Genomic DNA, 15,443 nt, shown 5'->3' on the forward strand with positions numbered 1-15,443 from the left:
TACAAGATATGGGCCCCCTGGATCGCTTTTAGGGAAACTCCTGAACTAGATATCTGGGTTTCCAGAACCCGACACATTATGTAGCTTATTTTTGTGCACTTCCGGGCCGTTTCTCGGCATGCGTTCTGTCGCTGGGGTACGGAGGCAGCCACACTCCTTCCCTGAATTCCCCACACCCTCATCCATTCCTCTCTTCTTCTTTCTACCCCTTTTCTTTCCCCTTTCTTACTTTCTATGTTTGTCTTTCTCATATCCAGTTTGATTGTATATTGTACTTTTAAATGACTACAAAGGAATTTAACAATGGTTACCAACTATCCCGGCTGTTCTTTATTGTTAACACCTCATAATCTCGGGATAACCAACAGCATTATTAATCAGAAAGTTAAATTATAAGACTTAAATGTTGTAACAATGCTTCACTTGTTTAACTTGTAACTACTGCCTATCATTGCACAGATTTACCAGTTTGTATTATTTACCTTTATTCTTTATTGCTGTGACCAATAAAAATGATTCATACAAATAAACTGAGGAATATTTAATGTCATAGTTTACCGTTTATTGCGTAGGTTACTGTCCACCTCTGAAGTTATCCAGCAGTGGCCGGTCTCCTAGGTAAGCAGCACATGCCTGCAAGCGCTTTACTTTACAGCTTGTTAGCCCTGCTGTGAAGTTGGCTGGACAATTGGATCCAGGCAGCTTCAGGGTCTCTGGCCTCCTTTAATGTTACCTGGGTAAAGCTGTGTCTACTTGAAGCATTAGAGATCTCCGGAGCAGTAAAGCCACCACACTGCTGGCCCAAACGGTCAAACTTCAGAACCGAAAATAGGAAGCCAGCCGAAAACATAGAAACCTTTGCAACGATGCTTCATAGATGCAGAAGGTCGCTATCACAGTGTCACCGCGACAGAGAGGAGCCAGAAGAACCCAGTGTCTGTTAGCTCCTGCGCTGAAAAGAAGCACTTCAACTTCTTTTTAAATGGTGTAAATTTCTTTTGGCATAACAGGGGTTAATCGGCCATGTTGGGAGACTGATCTTACAGCTGAGCTCGGTTAGCCACTCCTATCCTCTATATAATCTTGGTCCTGACTGAAGCACATAGAGATAGCTTATGCCGCATGGCTGAGAGGAGAGTTGTTTGGAGGTTATATGAAAATGAGTTTGGTGGATTTATCTGTGACTGTTGCCTGGGTTTTTAAGTGTGATAATTTCTTTTCCTCCTCTTTTTTTTTTTTTTTAATTTCTCCCTGTCCTCCTCTCCCCAGTGCATTCCTCTGTTATATGTGAGTGAATATTGGTATGCCTGGTATTTTCATGTGCCCATGTTTGTGTTGCCTTTTCTGGTTGGTGTACTGCGGTGCATGGTTGCTCCCCTCTTCCATGGGAGGGTCAGATACAGGAGATAAGGCAAGGTTTACTGCCCTGGCATCTTCACCTTCAGAAGTAACCCGGGGAACAGGGCAAGCTCTGACGCCTGGTAGTGTTAGGGACAGGGAAGGAGCCCCTAGTTCCGGGTCACCCAACAACCAAGTTGTGATAGTCGCAGGTTGTAATGTGACACCTTAGGAAATATTTCATAAGTTGCAATATCATTGTTACACAACACGTCACGCTAGCCTTCTAAATAGTGCTATATATTATCTTAACAATTTTGATCAATTTTTTTCCTCCTGCGGCATTGCTGGCTGTAGTGCTATAATCCTTGGCACTTTGGGTATTTTGTATTTCTTGGTGCCAAAAAAATCAATAGATCGTATTGTGTCTGCGTCTATCAGGCTTGGCTGAGAATGTCAGGAAGATTGTCCATAAGACATCAAATTAGCATATATATACTGCAGGTTATATAAACAAGCTAATACAGTATATGCAATGTCCTTGGCTAAAGACCCTGGAGCTAATTAAACTTAGGACATCCATTTTGGCCCTTGCAAATGTTGTGTTGTTACATTTTATATGTGCTTTCTGTTCTTTATATCCCCGTTTCACCCAGGGTTTATTACATCATACCCTTATTTCAAGTGCATAAATCTATGTGCTGAAGTCGGCGAGAATGATGAACGTTTGGGGTTTGGCATGCCGTTGACACCTCAACTTTGCAAATGTTGTTACTAACTTGCAATAGTCAGAAAATCACTTAATACTACATAGACACTCTCACAGTTTTGCATGTATTTACCAGTGAAGTGATCCCAAGCGTTGGCCAGCTCAGAGGAAAGTTTGAGACTGGGGTCTGTCTGCAATCATAATGTCTTTCTGTTAGTATATACAAGCTGCTAAATGGGAACGTATTCCTTGCTTCTGGGCAGGGAGTCAGTCTCTCTTCTCGGGATGTCATTTTTTACCCTTTGTCACTTTTTTGTGCAGAATCGCAGCGATTCTGCACCCATAGAAATGCAGTGATCCGCTTACTTCCCGCATGGGGCTGTGCACACCATGCGGGGAGTAAGCGGATAATGTGCGGGTTATACCCAGGGTGGAGGAGAGGAGACTCTCCTCCAGGCCCCGGGAACCATATTTGTGGTAAACAAAAAAAGAATTAAAATAAAAAATAAGCTATACTCACCTATGAAGTCTCAGCGCTGCACGCGGCCGTCCGGTCTCAGGTTTGCTATGCGACCAGGACCTTCGGTGACGTCACGGTCACATGACCGTGACGTCACGAAGGTCCTTCTCGCACAGCATCTTTGGAACCGGACCGCCGCCTGCAGCGCCAAGGAGATCGGGACGTCAGAGGGTGAGTATATAATTATTTTATTATTTTTAACACTACTATTGATGCTGCATATGCAGCATCAATAGTAGGGGTAAAATCCCGCAGCGGAACCCGCAGGACAAACCGCGATAAATCTGCAGGGATAACCGCAGCGGGTTTGCCCTGCAGATTTATCAAATCCGCTGCGGGAGAACCCGCAGGACAGAACGCAACGTGTGAATGTGGCCTTAAAGAGAATTTGAAAAGTATCGTCTCCATCGTTGCTCCAAAAGCGGCTCAAAGTACTCCGTGTGCGCATAGCCTCTCAATTCAAAGAAGTGGCATGCACTTTTTTTTTCCACCAGACCTTTTTCAAAACCCGAAGCAGGGAAATAATTCTCTAAAACCTCAAGATATGGACAGCAAGGAAAATTAACATTGAAATTAATAGTAATTAATTTCTCCTCCCTCCTCCACTGCATCTAGTTCACTCTCTGACTTTGAACCAGTTACCTAAGAAGAAGTAATCAGGCTCCTTGCATCTTCTCGCCCAACCACTTGCACCAGTGACCCCATTTTGTCACATCCCCTCCAATCCCTTTCCCCGGCTGTCGCTTCTGACCTAACAAAAATATTCCACCTTTCTCTCACTTCCGGTATTTTTCCATCCTCATTTAAGCATGCCATCATACATCCATTACTTAAAAAACCATCCCTCGATCAAAACTGTATCCGCTAATTATAGACCTGTCTCTAATCTTCCCTTCATCTCTAAACTCCTCGAACGCCTGGTCCACTCCCGTCTTACCCGCTATCTCTCAGATAACTCTTCTCGACCCTCTTCAATCCGGTTTCCGCTCTTTACATGCTACTGAAACTGCCCTCACTAAAGTCTCTAATGACCTACTAACAGCTAAATCTAATGGTCACTACTCCATGCTAATTCTCTTGGATCTCTCTGCAGCATTCAACACTGTGGATCTTCAGCTCCTCCTCACTATGCTCTGCTCCATCGGCCTCAAGGACACTGTTCTCTCCTGGTTCTCCTATCTCCCTGACCGATTCTTCACTGTATCTTTTGCTGGTTCCTCCTCCTCTCACCTTCCCCTTACTGTTGGGGTTCCTCAAGGATCATTCCTAGGGCCCCTCCTCTTATCTTTGTATACTGCCCCTATTGGACAATCAGTAGATTTGGTTTCCAGTACCATCTCTATGCTGACGACACCCAATTATACACTTCTTCTCCTGTTATCATGCCAGCCTTTTTAGTAAACACCAGTGATTGTCTTACTGCTGTCTCTAACATCATGTCCTCCCTCTATCTGAAACTGAACCTGTCAAAAACTGAATTCCTCGTGTTTTCTCCCTCTACTAACCTACCTTTGCCTGACATTGCCATCTCCATGTGCGGTTTCACCATTACTCCAAAGCAACATGCCCGCTGCCTTGGGGTCATACTTGATTCCGAGCTTTCATTCACCAACCACGTCCGATCACTGGCTCGCTCTTCTTATCTGCATCTCAAAAACATTTCTAGAATTCGCCCTTTTCTTACTTTCGACTCTGCAAAAACTCTTACTGTTTCACTTAGTCATTCTCGTCTGGACTATTGTAACTCTTTACTAATTGGCCTCCCTCTTACCAAACTCTCCCCGCTCCAATCTGTCCTGAATGCTGCAGCCACGATCATATTCCTCACCTACCGTTACACCGATGCCTCTACCTTGTGCCAGTCATTACACTGGTTACCCATCCACTCAATAATCCAGTACAAAACTACTACCCTCATCCACAAAGCACTCCATGGCTCAGCACCACCCTACATCTCCTCTCTGGTCTCAGTCTACCACCCTACCTGTGCCCTCCGCTCCGCTAATGACCTCAGGTTAGCATCCTCAATAATCAGAACCTCCCATTCCCATCTCCAAGACTTTACACGTGCTGCGCCGATTCTTTGGAATGCACTACCTAGCTTAATACGATTAATTCCCAATCCCCACAGTTTTAAGCGTGCCCTAAAAACTCATTTGTTCAGATTGGCCTACCGCCTCAACGCATTAACCTAACTGTCCATGTGTGGCCCATTAAAAAAAAAAAAAAACATAATCAGGTTCCTCGCATCATGTTCTCATACACTTTATGCAGTTATTAGCCCTCTGTGTCTGTACTGCTACATACTTAGGCAGTTAACTGGTTCATGCAGCTTTACATGAACACCTGAGCCTTACACTATGGCTGGTCCGACTAACTAAAGCAATTGTTACCATCCACCTCTCGTGTCTCCCCTTTTCCTCATAGTCTGTAAGCTTGCGAGCAGCAGGGCCATCATTCCTCTCGGTATCTATTTTGAACTGTGATTTCTGTTATGCTGTAATGTCTATTGTCTGTACAAGTCCCCTCTATAATTTGTAAAGCGCTGCGGAATATGTTAGCGCTATATAAATAAAATTATTATTATTATTAATGGTAAGTCTGTTTTTATAATATTTTGCGGCTTTTTTTTTTTACTGACTAGCTCCAAAAAACACTCATCCTCACAAAGTCATGGTCTATAACTACTTTTTGGGTCAATTTTTTTAAAGTAGTTTTTCTTTTCCTGAAGTGTTTTTGTGCAGTGCCAGATTTAGTGGAGTTGATCACTATTCTTTTTATGGCAGAGACACACTGCCGTATTTCTCATGCGATAATCGCATCGCACTGCACGGACTGGACGTCACCTCTCCTGACCCGAGCATATCATCATGATGGATTCCTATGCAGCTGTCAAGCTCAAGTCAGAAGAGTCATCAGTCAGTACAAGTTTTACCATGCAATTCTCGCATGGGAAATGCGGCAGTGTGTCTCTGTCCTTAAAGTGGCACTCGCTTTTCCAAAGGGCCTTTCAAAACCAGAAGTGAGGATTAACATTGAAGTGAATAGGAAGTGTCTTTCAAGTGTGTTTTAGATGATTTTTATGGCTTTTTTTTATGTATCTACTCAAAAGAAAAACCTCCGCCTCCATATAGCCTTAGAAACTTGGCTGCCAATTGGAGCTGTAATGGCCACTGTATTAGCTATTACCCAGTAGACGGTAACATTGAGAAATTTCTGATTAAGAAGTTTGGAGATGTGACAGAGCGACGCTTTGATTGTGACAACAGTGGAGAGTCTGAAGGCTGAACTCCCACCTAACTTCCATTCCTTCTGATAATGGGTTAGAAATGCCAAAAGAGGCATTCTTGAGATGGTTTCCTTTTGAGAACCAACAAATCAAGGATTATCATAGTCCTTGCTTTTATCTTCCTTGTCGATGAGACTATCCGTGACCTGTCATTTCTGATGCAACTCTTGGTTTAAAGAAGCCAGAAACATTAGCGTGTTATCCCTAGCTGACCTGCAGGGCTTAAACCCACACACACAACATTAAAGAAACCACTGGCCAAGAAAATGAGAAAGTTTCCATAGGAATTAGTCTACTAAGAGCGTGCAAATTTACTTTAACACATATCACAGAGAGGACTTTCTGAGTTTTGTCCAGGAAGTAAGCATAAGTATGTACCAAGTAGTAACCCAGCTGATCTTATCCCTATATTTTCTGACTCTGCACTGAGCTGCAGTCCTCCTCAGTTTAGATACGTTGCTGCTTCAGTGTTCATCATCCTGGCCAGACTCTTATGATCTGATAAAGAAACATCTAAAAGATTTCCTCAGATATGTATGTAATGGGAAAATAGTATTGGAGTTCAAGAAAAGTTATTTGTGTTAGTTGGAAAAATTCCCAAGTTCAAGCAATTTCCATTTGCAGACCTGGTGTTAGTGATGTTTGGCATTAGAATAAAACAAAGAGATTGTCTGATAAATGGTCTGAAAAATAAGTGTTAGTATTATTTTAAGTCTTGGGACTCCTACCAAGAATCATTAGTGATGGTGAAAACCGATCCGTAGGACCTGATCCCGTTGGAGGGCAGACCTCAGAACCGCTTTCAAGTTCCCGACATTTGCAGCTCTTCTTTTGATTAGCTGGCCTGACTCGGCATCACATGTACATCATGCTACACCTATGACATTGCACCAAGCTGAGTAGTCAAAAGAAGAGCCAGGGATACCATCAGGTAAGAGGTTGTTCTCACTTCTCCCATTCAGCGGAAGCAGATTACTGACATGGCCGCTGGACCGAGTCCTACAAATCGATTTGCTCCAACTCTATAGGTTATGTATATTTAATCCGTGTAGTGTAAAAGTACTTTGATATACTGTTTGGTCCATTTATTATGTGTTGCACCTAGTAATCATCACTGATCCATAATTAAAGGAGTGTTCTGCTTGTGAAAGCTTATAGTGGATCATTGGGTGTCCTACTACTGGGACCACCACTAATGTTTAGAATGGGTGATCCCAAATCCACTGTGTACATAAAGTGTTGATCAAGTCTGCTCTCTGCTGCTCCATTCTATGCCTTTAGGATTGTTGAAGATTTCAGAGATCTTTTCCTGCCATTCCCATACACAGATAGTATATAGAGAGCAGTTATGTGCTCTCAACAACTGCTCCAATTGCGCAGTGAATTAAAGACCCTGCTGTTCTGGCATTTGGGTGGGGGTCCCTGTAGTAGTGTATCTCCAGAAGTCCTATAGCAGTAGTGTGCTTGCTCGACCACTTCTTTATTCACACAGAGAATTCAAGACCCCTCCTGTTCAGAAAACTTGTGGGGGTCTTAGTGGTCAGACTCCTATCGATATACCATTTATAGTCTATTCAGTGAAAAGGTGAAACTTAGTAAGACTTTTTTTTAAACCAGAATACCTCATCAAGGAATCTTATGTCCATTCATTATAAGGACAGATTCTTGATTTTAATTAGAATTGTGCAATACTGTGGTGGTGCTGTAGGAAAACGTAAAATTTGTAGCTGGATTTGCAGTTTATAGAAGGTGCAATTTAATACATAAAGCAAGCAATGATAAATTTATACTTTCTTTATTGCTCATTACGCTTCATTACATTGAGCAGATGAAAGCATAAAAATAAGTATTATTTATTTTCAATAAAATGGATATACTGTATGTACTCGAGTATAAGCCACAAAAAAATGGCAAAACTTATTGACTCGAATATAAGCCTAAGGTGGGAAATGCAGCAGCTACTGGTAAATTTAAAAAATAAAAAGATACCAATAAAAGTAAAATTAATTGAGACATCAGTAGGTTGTGTTTTTGAATATGCATATTGAATCAGGAGCCCCATATAATGCTCCATACAGTTCATGATGGGCCCCATAAGATGCTCAATATTAAAATATGCCCCATACAATGCTGCATAAAAGGTTAATGATGGCCCCATATGATGATCCATAGAATATTATGCCCCATATAATGCTGCATAAAGGTTGATGGCCCCATATAATGCTGCACAAAGGTTGATGGCCCCATAAGATGCTCCATAGCATATTATGCCCCATATGCTGCTCCATATAGGTTGATGGCCCCATAAGATGCCCCATATGCTGCTGCGATTAAAAAAAAAATGACATACTCGCTTCTCATCACTGTGCACTGAGCAGGCGGGGATACAGGCATATTATGGGGGTCAGGTGCGGGAGTTGCCGCTTGCTCAGGCCCCCGGCACTTGCAATATTCACCCGTTCCACCGCCGCGCATCGCTGTGTCTTGTGACTGTTCAGGCAGAGGGTGTACACTATCTACGTCATCGCCCCCTCTGACCTAAGCATCACAGGCAGAGGACGTGGAAGACAGAACCTGGCGGTGGAACTGGGACAGGTGAATATCGCATGGCTCAGCCTCCCCCGTCATACTCACCCTCCTGGCGTGGTCCCTGCTCTGATGGTCTCTGGCGCCAGCAGCTTTATTTCTTGTGTTCAGCGGTCACATGGTACCATTATTTAAAGTAATGAATATGCGCTCCGCGTATGGGAGTGGAGTCGCATCCATATTAATTACTTGAATGAGCGGTACCACGTGACCGCTGAACACACGAAGAGCTGTAGGTGCCGGAGACCATCAGAGAAGCAGGGAAGTTCAGATACCATGCTGGTAGCAAGGTGAGTATGATGTGACAGCCGCCACTCCTTCTGCTCCCCCGCCGACGCCCTGGGACAATGACTCGAGTATAAGCCGACAGGGGCACTTTTAACCTAAAAAAAGGGCTGAAAATCTCGGCTTATACTCAAGTATTTACGGTAAGTATTTCTATAAATGATCTGTGATCAGTTTTAGAGGGTAATCACCAGTGTGTGTTCCCTACATAGTATGGGGATGTCACTCATATAGCACTGCATTGTAGGCCTGCATTATGATCCATACAAAAGGCTCTTAACGTTTTTTCAAAAGTCTCTATAACAGTGTGCTAATATCATACTTGGGATTAGCGTCGATTTACATACTTAATGTATCAATACCCGTCTTACATTTGGATTAACCTCTTAACGACCACCGATACGCCTTTTAACAGTATCAGATAAGGTTACTTAAACCACAGCAACGCTTTTTAATGGTGCTGAGGTTTAAGTGTATTGCGTCCCCCAGAGTCTGAATTTCTCCGGGGTTTTAGCTGCTGGGGCTAGCTGAGACCCCAGAGAACATGATCCGGGTCGGTTTTTACTGACCCCGGTGTTGCGTTCGCCTTTATTAACGATATAATGACAACCGCAAAAAAAAAATAAAAAATTTCCATTTAATTTCTCTCTCCTTTGATGTGATCACACATCAGAGGAGAGAGAAATAGGGTCCCCTGATCACCCCCCAGTACCTCTGGTGTCCAGGCATCCCCCCAAGAAGTCCCCCGGGCCGCCGGCATCTTCTTCTGGGAGAAAATGGCTGGCGCATGTGCAGTGTGCCCACCGAAATCTGCCGGCCGGCAACAGTAGGAAAGTTTTCGTATTGGTTCATTTTGATCACTGTGGTAGACCCTATCACAGTGATCAAAATAAAACAAATAGTACATAAAACCCTCCTTTATCACCCTCTTAGTTAGGGAAAAATAGTAGAATAAAAATATATATTTCCATTTTTTCATTAGGGTTAGAGCTGGGCTGAAGTGAGCTGGGCTAAAGTTAGGGTTGGGATTACGATTAGGGTTGGGATTAGGGTTAGCGATGTGTTGGGGTTAGGTTTGTGGTTAGCATTATGGTTAGGGTTACTAAACTACTTGAACTACTACTACTTTTTGAGCACATTGAGGGGTGCAGTTTTTAGAATGGTGTCACTTTTGGATATTTTCTGTCATGTACACCCCTCAAAGTGACTTCAAATGTGAGGTGGTCCCTAAAATTTGGTTTTGTAAATTTTGTTGTAAAAATGAGAAATCGCTGGTCAACTTTTAGCAACAACAAAAAAATGTTGTTTTCATAATTGTGCTGATGTAAAGTAGACATGTGGGAAATGTTATTTATTAAGTATTTTGGGAGACATATTTCTCTGATTTAAGGGCATAAAAATTCAAAGTTTGAAAATTGCAAAATTTTCACAATTTTTGCCTTATTTCCGTTTTTTTTCATAAATAAACACAAGTCATAGAATACACTTTACTTCTAACATGAAGTACAATGTGTCAGGAAAAAACATTCTCATAATCAGTGGAATCCGTTGAAATGCTCTTTTTTTCAGCTCCTTCATCTCTAGATAATACAAAGAGGAAAGGTGCAGCAGCATCATAGATGACTTTTGTCTAGTATTTTGACACATTTGAGTAGGTTTACTAAGATAAAATGCAACAGAATTCTAGCTTAGTTCCCATCAAAATCCCAGCCCACATGATTTGCTCCACATATGCTATGTGTTTTGAAACACACTTGTTCCTCACTCAACAAACCGGCCCTAAAATTCTGGTGAAGGGTGAAAAGTAATCCAACAAATGGGTGTCAAGCCAACCTTGCGTTGGAGGACCCAGCACGTCCATACATTGCAAGGGCAGCCAAATGATTTGGACAAGAACTGTGTAATGTTTTGTTCCCTTTGTGGAGTCATAGCAGGGAAATATAACTTGGTGTTAAGTTGATAGAATTGTAATGTGTAGTTTCATACCTAGAATGATTAAAAAATTGTCTGCTTTTCTCCAGGGGTAGCGACACTTTTGTCCTTTTGGCTGTGTGTAAAATTAAGCTTCTATTCGCTTGACATATGTCGCGACTGTTGTCAGGTTTCCTGTGACCAGGGGATCCTTCCCTGTCCGTAATGATGGAGGAGTCCCAGCTCAGCCTGTTCCCCAGATTACTTATGATGGTGGTGACACCGGGGCCACCTACCTTGCCTTAGCTCCTGAATCTACCTGCAGTCTGTACCTTTCACCCACCTAGGGAAGAGGGGAATAGTTGTGTACCATAATACACCAACCAGACTAACAAGGTAATATGAAAAGGGATAAAGGAAAATAACAATCATACAAATAGACTCTTACAAACAACAGAGATGTACACTGGGGAATGGAGGATGGTGTAAAACCAAAATAGGAGACAGGGAATTCTCAGACACCCAAAACCTAGCAACAATCACAGAAAAATCCAACAAACGCCTTCTCAAATAACAACCACCAACAACCTGAATGAGTGCTTGCGCGGGCCCAGATTATATAGGAGATGAGAGTAGCTAACAGTGTACAGCTGAGCCTTAATGTAGGAAAGCTTCCAGGAGCTCTTAACTGAGCATATTAAACCCTTCACTGCTAAAAGAAACCTGCATTGTTTAAAATAAAGGTGAAATGCTTCTAATCCGTGCAGGAGTAGAAAAAAAACAGATGCTGAGGTCTTCTGGCCACTCTCTGTCGCAGTAAACCCGTATAAAAGGGGACAACCAGGAGACCCATTTTAATATGATTTACTTATTTGAGGAATTTGGAATCTCAAACCTTTTTTTTTTTTTTTAAGATGTGAGATTTTACCCAATGTTGTACTAGCATATTCAGACGCGTTTGCACCCCTTTATTAGACTGGGGCTACATGGCAACTCTCAAGGCAAGGTGCAAAAGGTTGTAACCAGTTGGATTATTTAGCAATTTGCTTCTTGTGAATGAGGTTGCGGGTTGCATTTGCTTGCATTATGCTGCGATGTGGCAGAGACATACCACGCTCTTTGGCAGAATGGCCTGTGTGTATCCTCAGCCTTAAAGGGACTCTGTCACCTGAATTTGGAGGGAACAATTTTCAGCCATAGGGGCGGGGTTTTTGGGTGTTTGATTCACCCTTTCCTTACCCGCTGGCTGCAATATTGGATTGAAGTTCATTCTATGTCCTCCATAGTACACGCCTGCGCAAGGCAAGATTTCCTTGTGCCTAGTTTTGCTATTAGACAGTTTCTGATTATCCCCCCATGGTGTGTGCTTTTAAGAAGTCAACTCATGATGCAGATATTACATGTAAAGGTTTTTTTTTGCTGGCACTGTACAATTGCACATGTAAAATGCCCATCTGGCCATGAATATAATGACATGGACTAACAATCATCATAGATCCCTTTGAAACTCTTAATTTGAGTCCATAAATCCACAACTGGTCTGACAAAATAGTCACAAAAAATGCGCTCATGTGAAATTGGACTGTTTTGCTATAGATTAACTGTCTGCTTAAATCTAGTTATAAATGCAAAATCATCAAAAATAAAAACCATTTTCTATTAGAACTGTTTATTTACTTCAGTATAAATCATCATGTCATTTGTATCTTTCTTGGTAATTTGGAATAAATATGATGCTGTCAGATAGTGAGACAAACATATTTATTGAGTTGATCTTTAATAGAAAAAAAAGTATAATTATCCATAGTTCTTCAAATACTATCAAACATGTCGATGGCACCCGTCGTTTGCCTGCAAAGTTGGATACCGCAATATAAGGGTTGTAGGCTGAAACTTTTTCAGAATGACAACTGGGCAGGTTTTGGGGTGTTATATATGTTTTGTTTTTTTACTACTGCAAAAGTATATATTTACATAGTACTCTACATACTGTACAGGTAGGTTGTTTGGTTATAACAAAACATGTAGATCCCTGATGAAAAGTAAATGTCGTAGAGGTCACAAAATAGCAGTTTACACAGATACAGTACATTGTGGGCCCGTGAATGGACTGATATTACCGTGCGTCTTAAAAGTAATAGGGAGTGTAAGAATAGCTTCCCACTGCTATGACAGATACCCCATAATTGCCCTTATATCAGGTATATTACAGTATATCCTCTTTGCTATAGTGGGTAAAATAAAGCAACATACTGAGAAGAAAATTAGTTTGGCAATCTACATTCACTGCTATATAAATTTCATTGGAGGCTTCTTCCTGTGTCGTAATAATCCAAAAAGATAATACAAGACATATCTCAGTACATAGTACTGTAGAATATCCTACGCGATGGTCTACATATGTGACATATATAGCTAGACTTTTATTGCTGTAGTTTTTTAAGAGTTTGTTTTTGATAGAGAATAAAAGACTAAAAAAAAAAAGAAAATTGATTTGTGAAAACCCGGGTGAAAAAAACCTTGTTTTTGGTGTTGACAAATTGTTTGATAAGACTTACAAATGCTCCTGTTTTTCAGTTCTGTATAAGAAAGAGGTCATCATGACATTGAATAGAAAGACATACAGTACTGGTGAGAGTTCAGTAATTGAGATCGCCAACACTTTCTGACTACAGTACAGTTTCCAGTAACGGAACGAGTCTTTGTGTTTTTGGTGTGCTTTTTTTGAAGGGTACCGATTTCAATGGAAGGTGTTGGGGTTGGGCCTGATCATCATAACAACCTTCTTTAATGAGTATGAACCACCTCGAAACTCGGCCCAGTAAACCCCATCTTGATAGCGGCTCCGATAATGTCCTCCCCTATACCAGACTCCGTTGAGGTTAGAGTGAGCACAGGCATTGTACCACCATCCACCTTTCTGATAGTGAGCACAGTTGCCTAGAAACAAAAAATAGGTAAAATGAATACATCTATTTTAGGGCATTTGCTGTTTTATATGACCTATTTATAACATTTTTATAATTTGTTTTCATTAAAAGTTATTTTTACTACTTTTTCTCTGCATGCATTACAAGATACTCTGTGCTGCTTGATCCTGTTAGTTTCAGTTCCAACAACTAGCTCCCATTCAGATAATTTTTCAGCGCTTTTGTCTCCTTTTTTAAACACTCAAGTAAGCACAAATCTCATTTGATTAAATTTGAGCTTGTAAAGCAACACAAGGTTTTTACCTGTATATACATCGTGGTCTCTATCCAGGGTAGTGAACTGCTTGCCATTGTGCCATGTGAAGGAGTCTCCAGCATTACCATTGTACCGCCCCAATCGAAGCTTGTAAAATTCACTTTCTGGTTCTAGGCGGAAGCTGGCATATTCTGCGAAGACCTTGCGCCCATGCCAGTCCTCCAAGGTGATGAGTAGCTTGTAGTTGGCTTGATTTGTTAGCCAGTAGATATTTTCAAGTCCCAGCCAGTATTCTCCATCAATATTACCAAATCCTTGCTGTGAGGAGAAAGAGTCAGAATTTCCAGGGAATGACTAACCATTTTGACCAAGCCCAAGCTAACTGTACTTGTGAGAAACTAAATAGTACATTTTCACTGATTATTATTTATGACATGTTTATGCTATGTTTTTTTTTTAGAATAAGTGATGTAATTTACTCCATTTACCAATGGAAATCAACATTGTGTTTTAATTGTAGACTTTACTATGCCCAACACTGCTCCAAAAGCATTGCACAGCGGTGCTACGTGCCACCCATGACATTGCAGAGTGGTGCTACCTGCCACCCATGACATTGCACAGCGGTGCTACCTGCCACCCATGACATTGCACAGCGGTGCTACCTGCCACCCATGACATTGCACAGCGTGCTACCTGCCACTCATGACATTGCACAGTGGTGCTACCTGCCACCCATGACATTGCACAGCAGTGCCACCTGCCACTCATGACATTGCACAGTGCTATTCCCTGCCACACATGACATTGCACAGTAGCGTTCCATGACACCCATGACCTTGCACAGCAATTCTACCTGCCACCCATGACTTTGCACAGTAGCGATACCTGCCACCCATGACATTGCACAGTGATGTTCCCTGCCTCCCATGACATTAGACAGAGGTGTTCCCTGACACCAATGACCTTGCACATCGGCACTACCTGCCACCCATGACATTGCCATTCCGTGCCACCCATGACATAGCACAGTGCCGTTTCCTTCCACCTATAACATTGAACAGGGGTGCTATCTGCCACCCATGACATTGCACAGTGCAATTCCCTGCCACACTTGACATTGCACAGTGGCGTTCCCTGACACCCATGACTTTGCACAGTGGCACTACCTGCCACCCATGACATTGCACATTGTCACTACCTGCCACCCATAACATTGCACAGTGCTGTTCTCTGCCTCCCATGACATTACACAGAGGTGTTCCCTGACACCCATGACTTTGCACACCGGCACTACCTGCCTTCCATCACATTGCCATTCCCTGCCACCCATGACATTGCACATTGCCATTCCCTGCCATCCATGACATAGCACAGTGCCGTTTCCTGTCGCCCATAACATTGCACAGGGGCACTACCTGCCACCCATGACATTGCACAGTGGCGTTCCCTGACACCCATGACCTTGCAGAGCAGAGCTACCTGCCACCCAGGACATTGTACAGCGGCGATCCCTGACACCTATTGCACAGTGCTGTTCCCTGCCTCCCATGAGATTACACAGAGGTGTTCCCTGACACCCATGACACTGCATAGCAGCGATCCCTGCCGCCCACGAA

General features: G+C 42.4%; 2 protein-coding genes across 25 annotated transcripts in view; one reads left to right on the plus strand and one right to left on the minus strand.

Moving 5' to 3' along the window:
* The window catches only part of RALGPS1 (Ral GEF with PH domain and SH3 binding motif 1), a 953,479-nt gene that overhangs the window by 387,905 nt on the left and 550,131 nt on the right, over positions 1 to 15,443 (plus strand). The window lies entirely within an intron of this gene.
* The window catches only part of ANGPTL2 (angiopoietin like 2), a 36,885-nt gene continuing 33,824 nt past the window's right edge, over positions 12,383 to 15,443 (minus strand). For all 3 annotated transcript variants that reach the window (XM_069747985.1, XM_069747986.1, XM_069747987.1), the window contains exons 4-5: positions 13,872 to 14,142; positions 12,383 to 13,578 (exon numbers count right to left, since the gene is read on the minus strand). In XM_069747985.1, coding sequence (XP_069604086.1) covers positions 13,379 to 13,578; positions 13,872 to 14,142 — 471 coding nt within the window. In that variant the 3' untranslated portion in view covers positions 12,383 to 13,378. The remainder of the gene's footprint in view (positions 13,579 to 13,871; positions 14,143 to 15,443) is intronic.

Source organism: Ranitomeya imitator, chromosome 2 (assembly GCF_032444005.1).
Source record: "Ranitomeya imitator isolate aRanImi1 chromosome 2, aRanImi1.pri, whole genome shotgun sequence".
Taxonomy (NCBI): domain Eukaryota; kingdom Metazoa; phylum Chordata; class Amphibia; order Anura; family Dendrobatidae; genus Ranitomeya; species Ranitomeya imitator.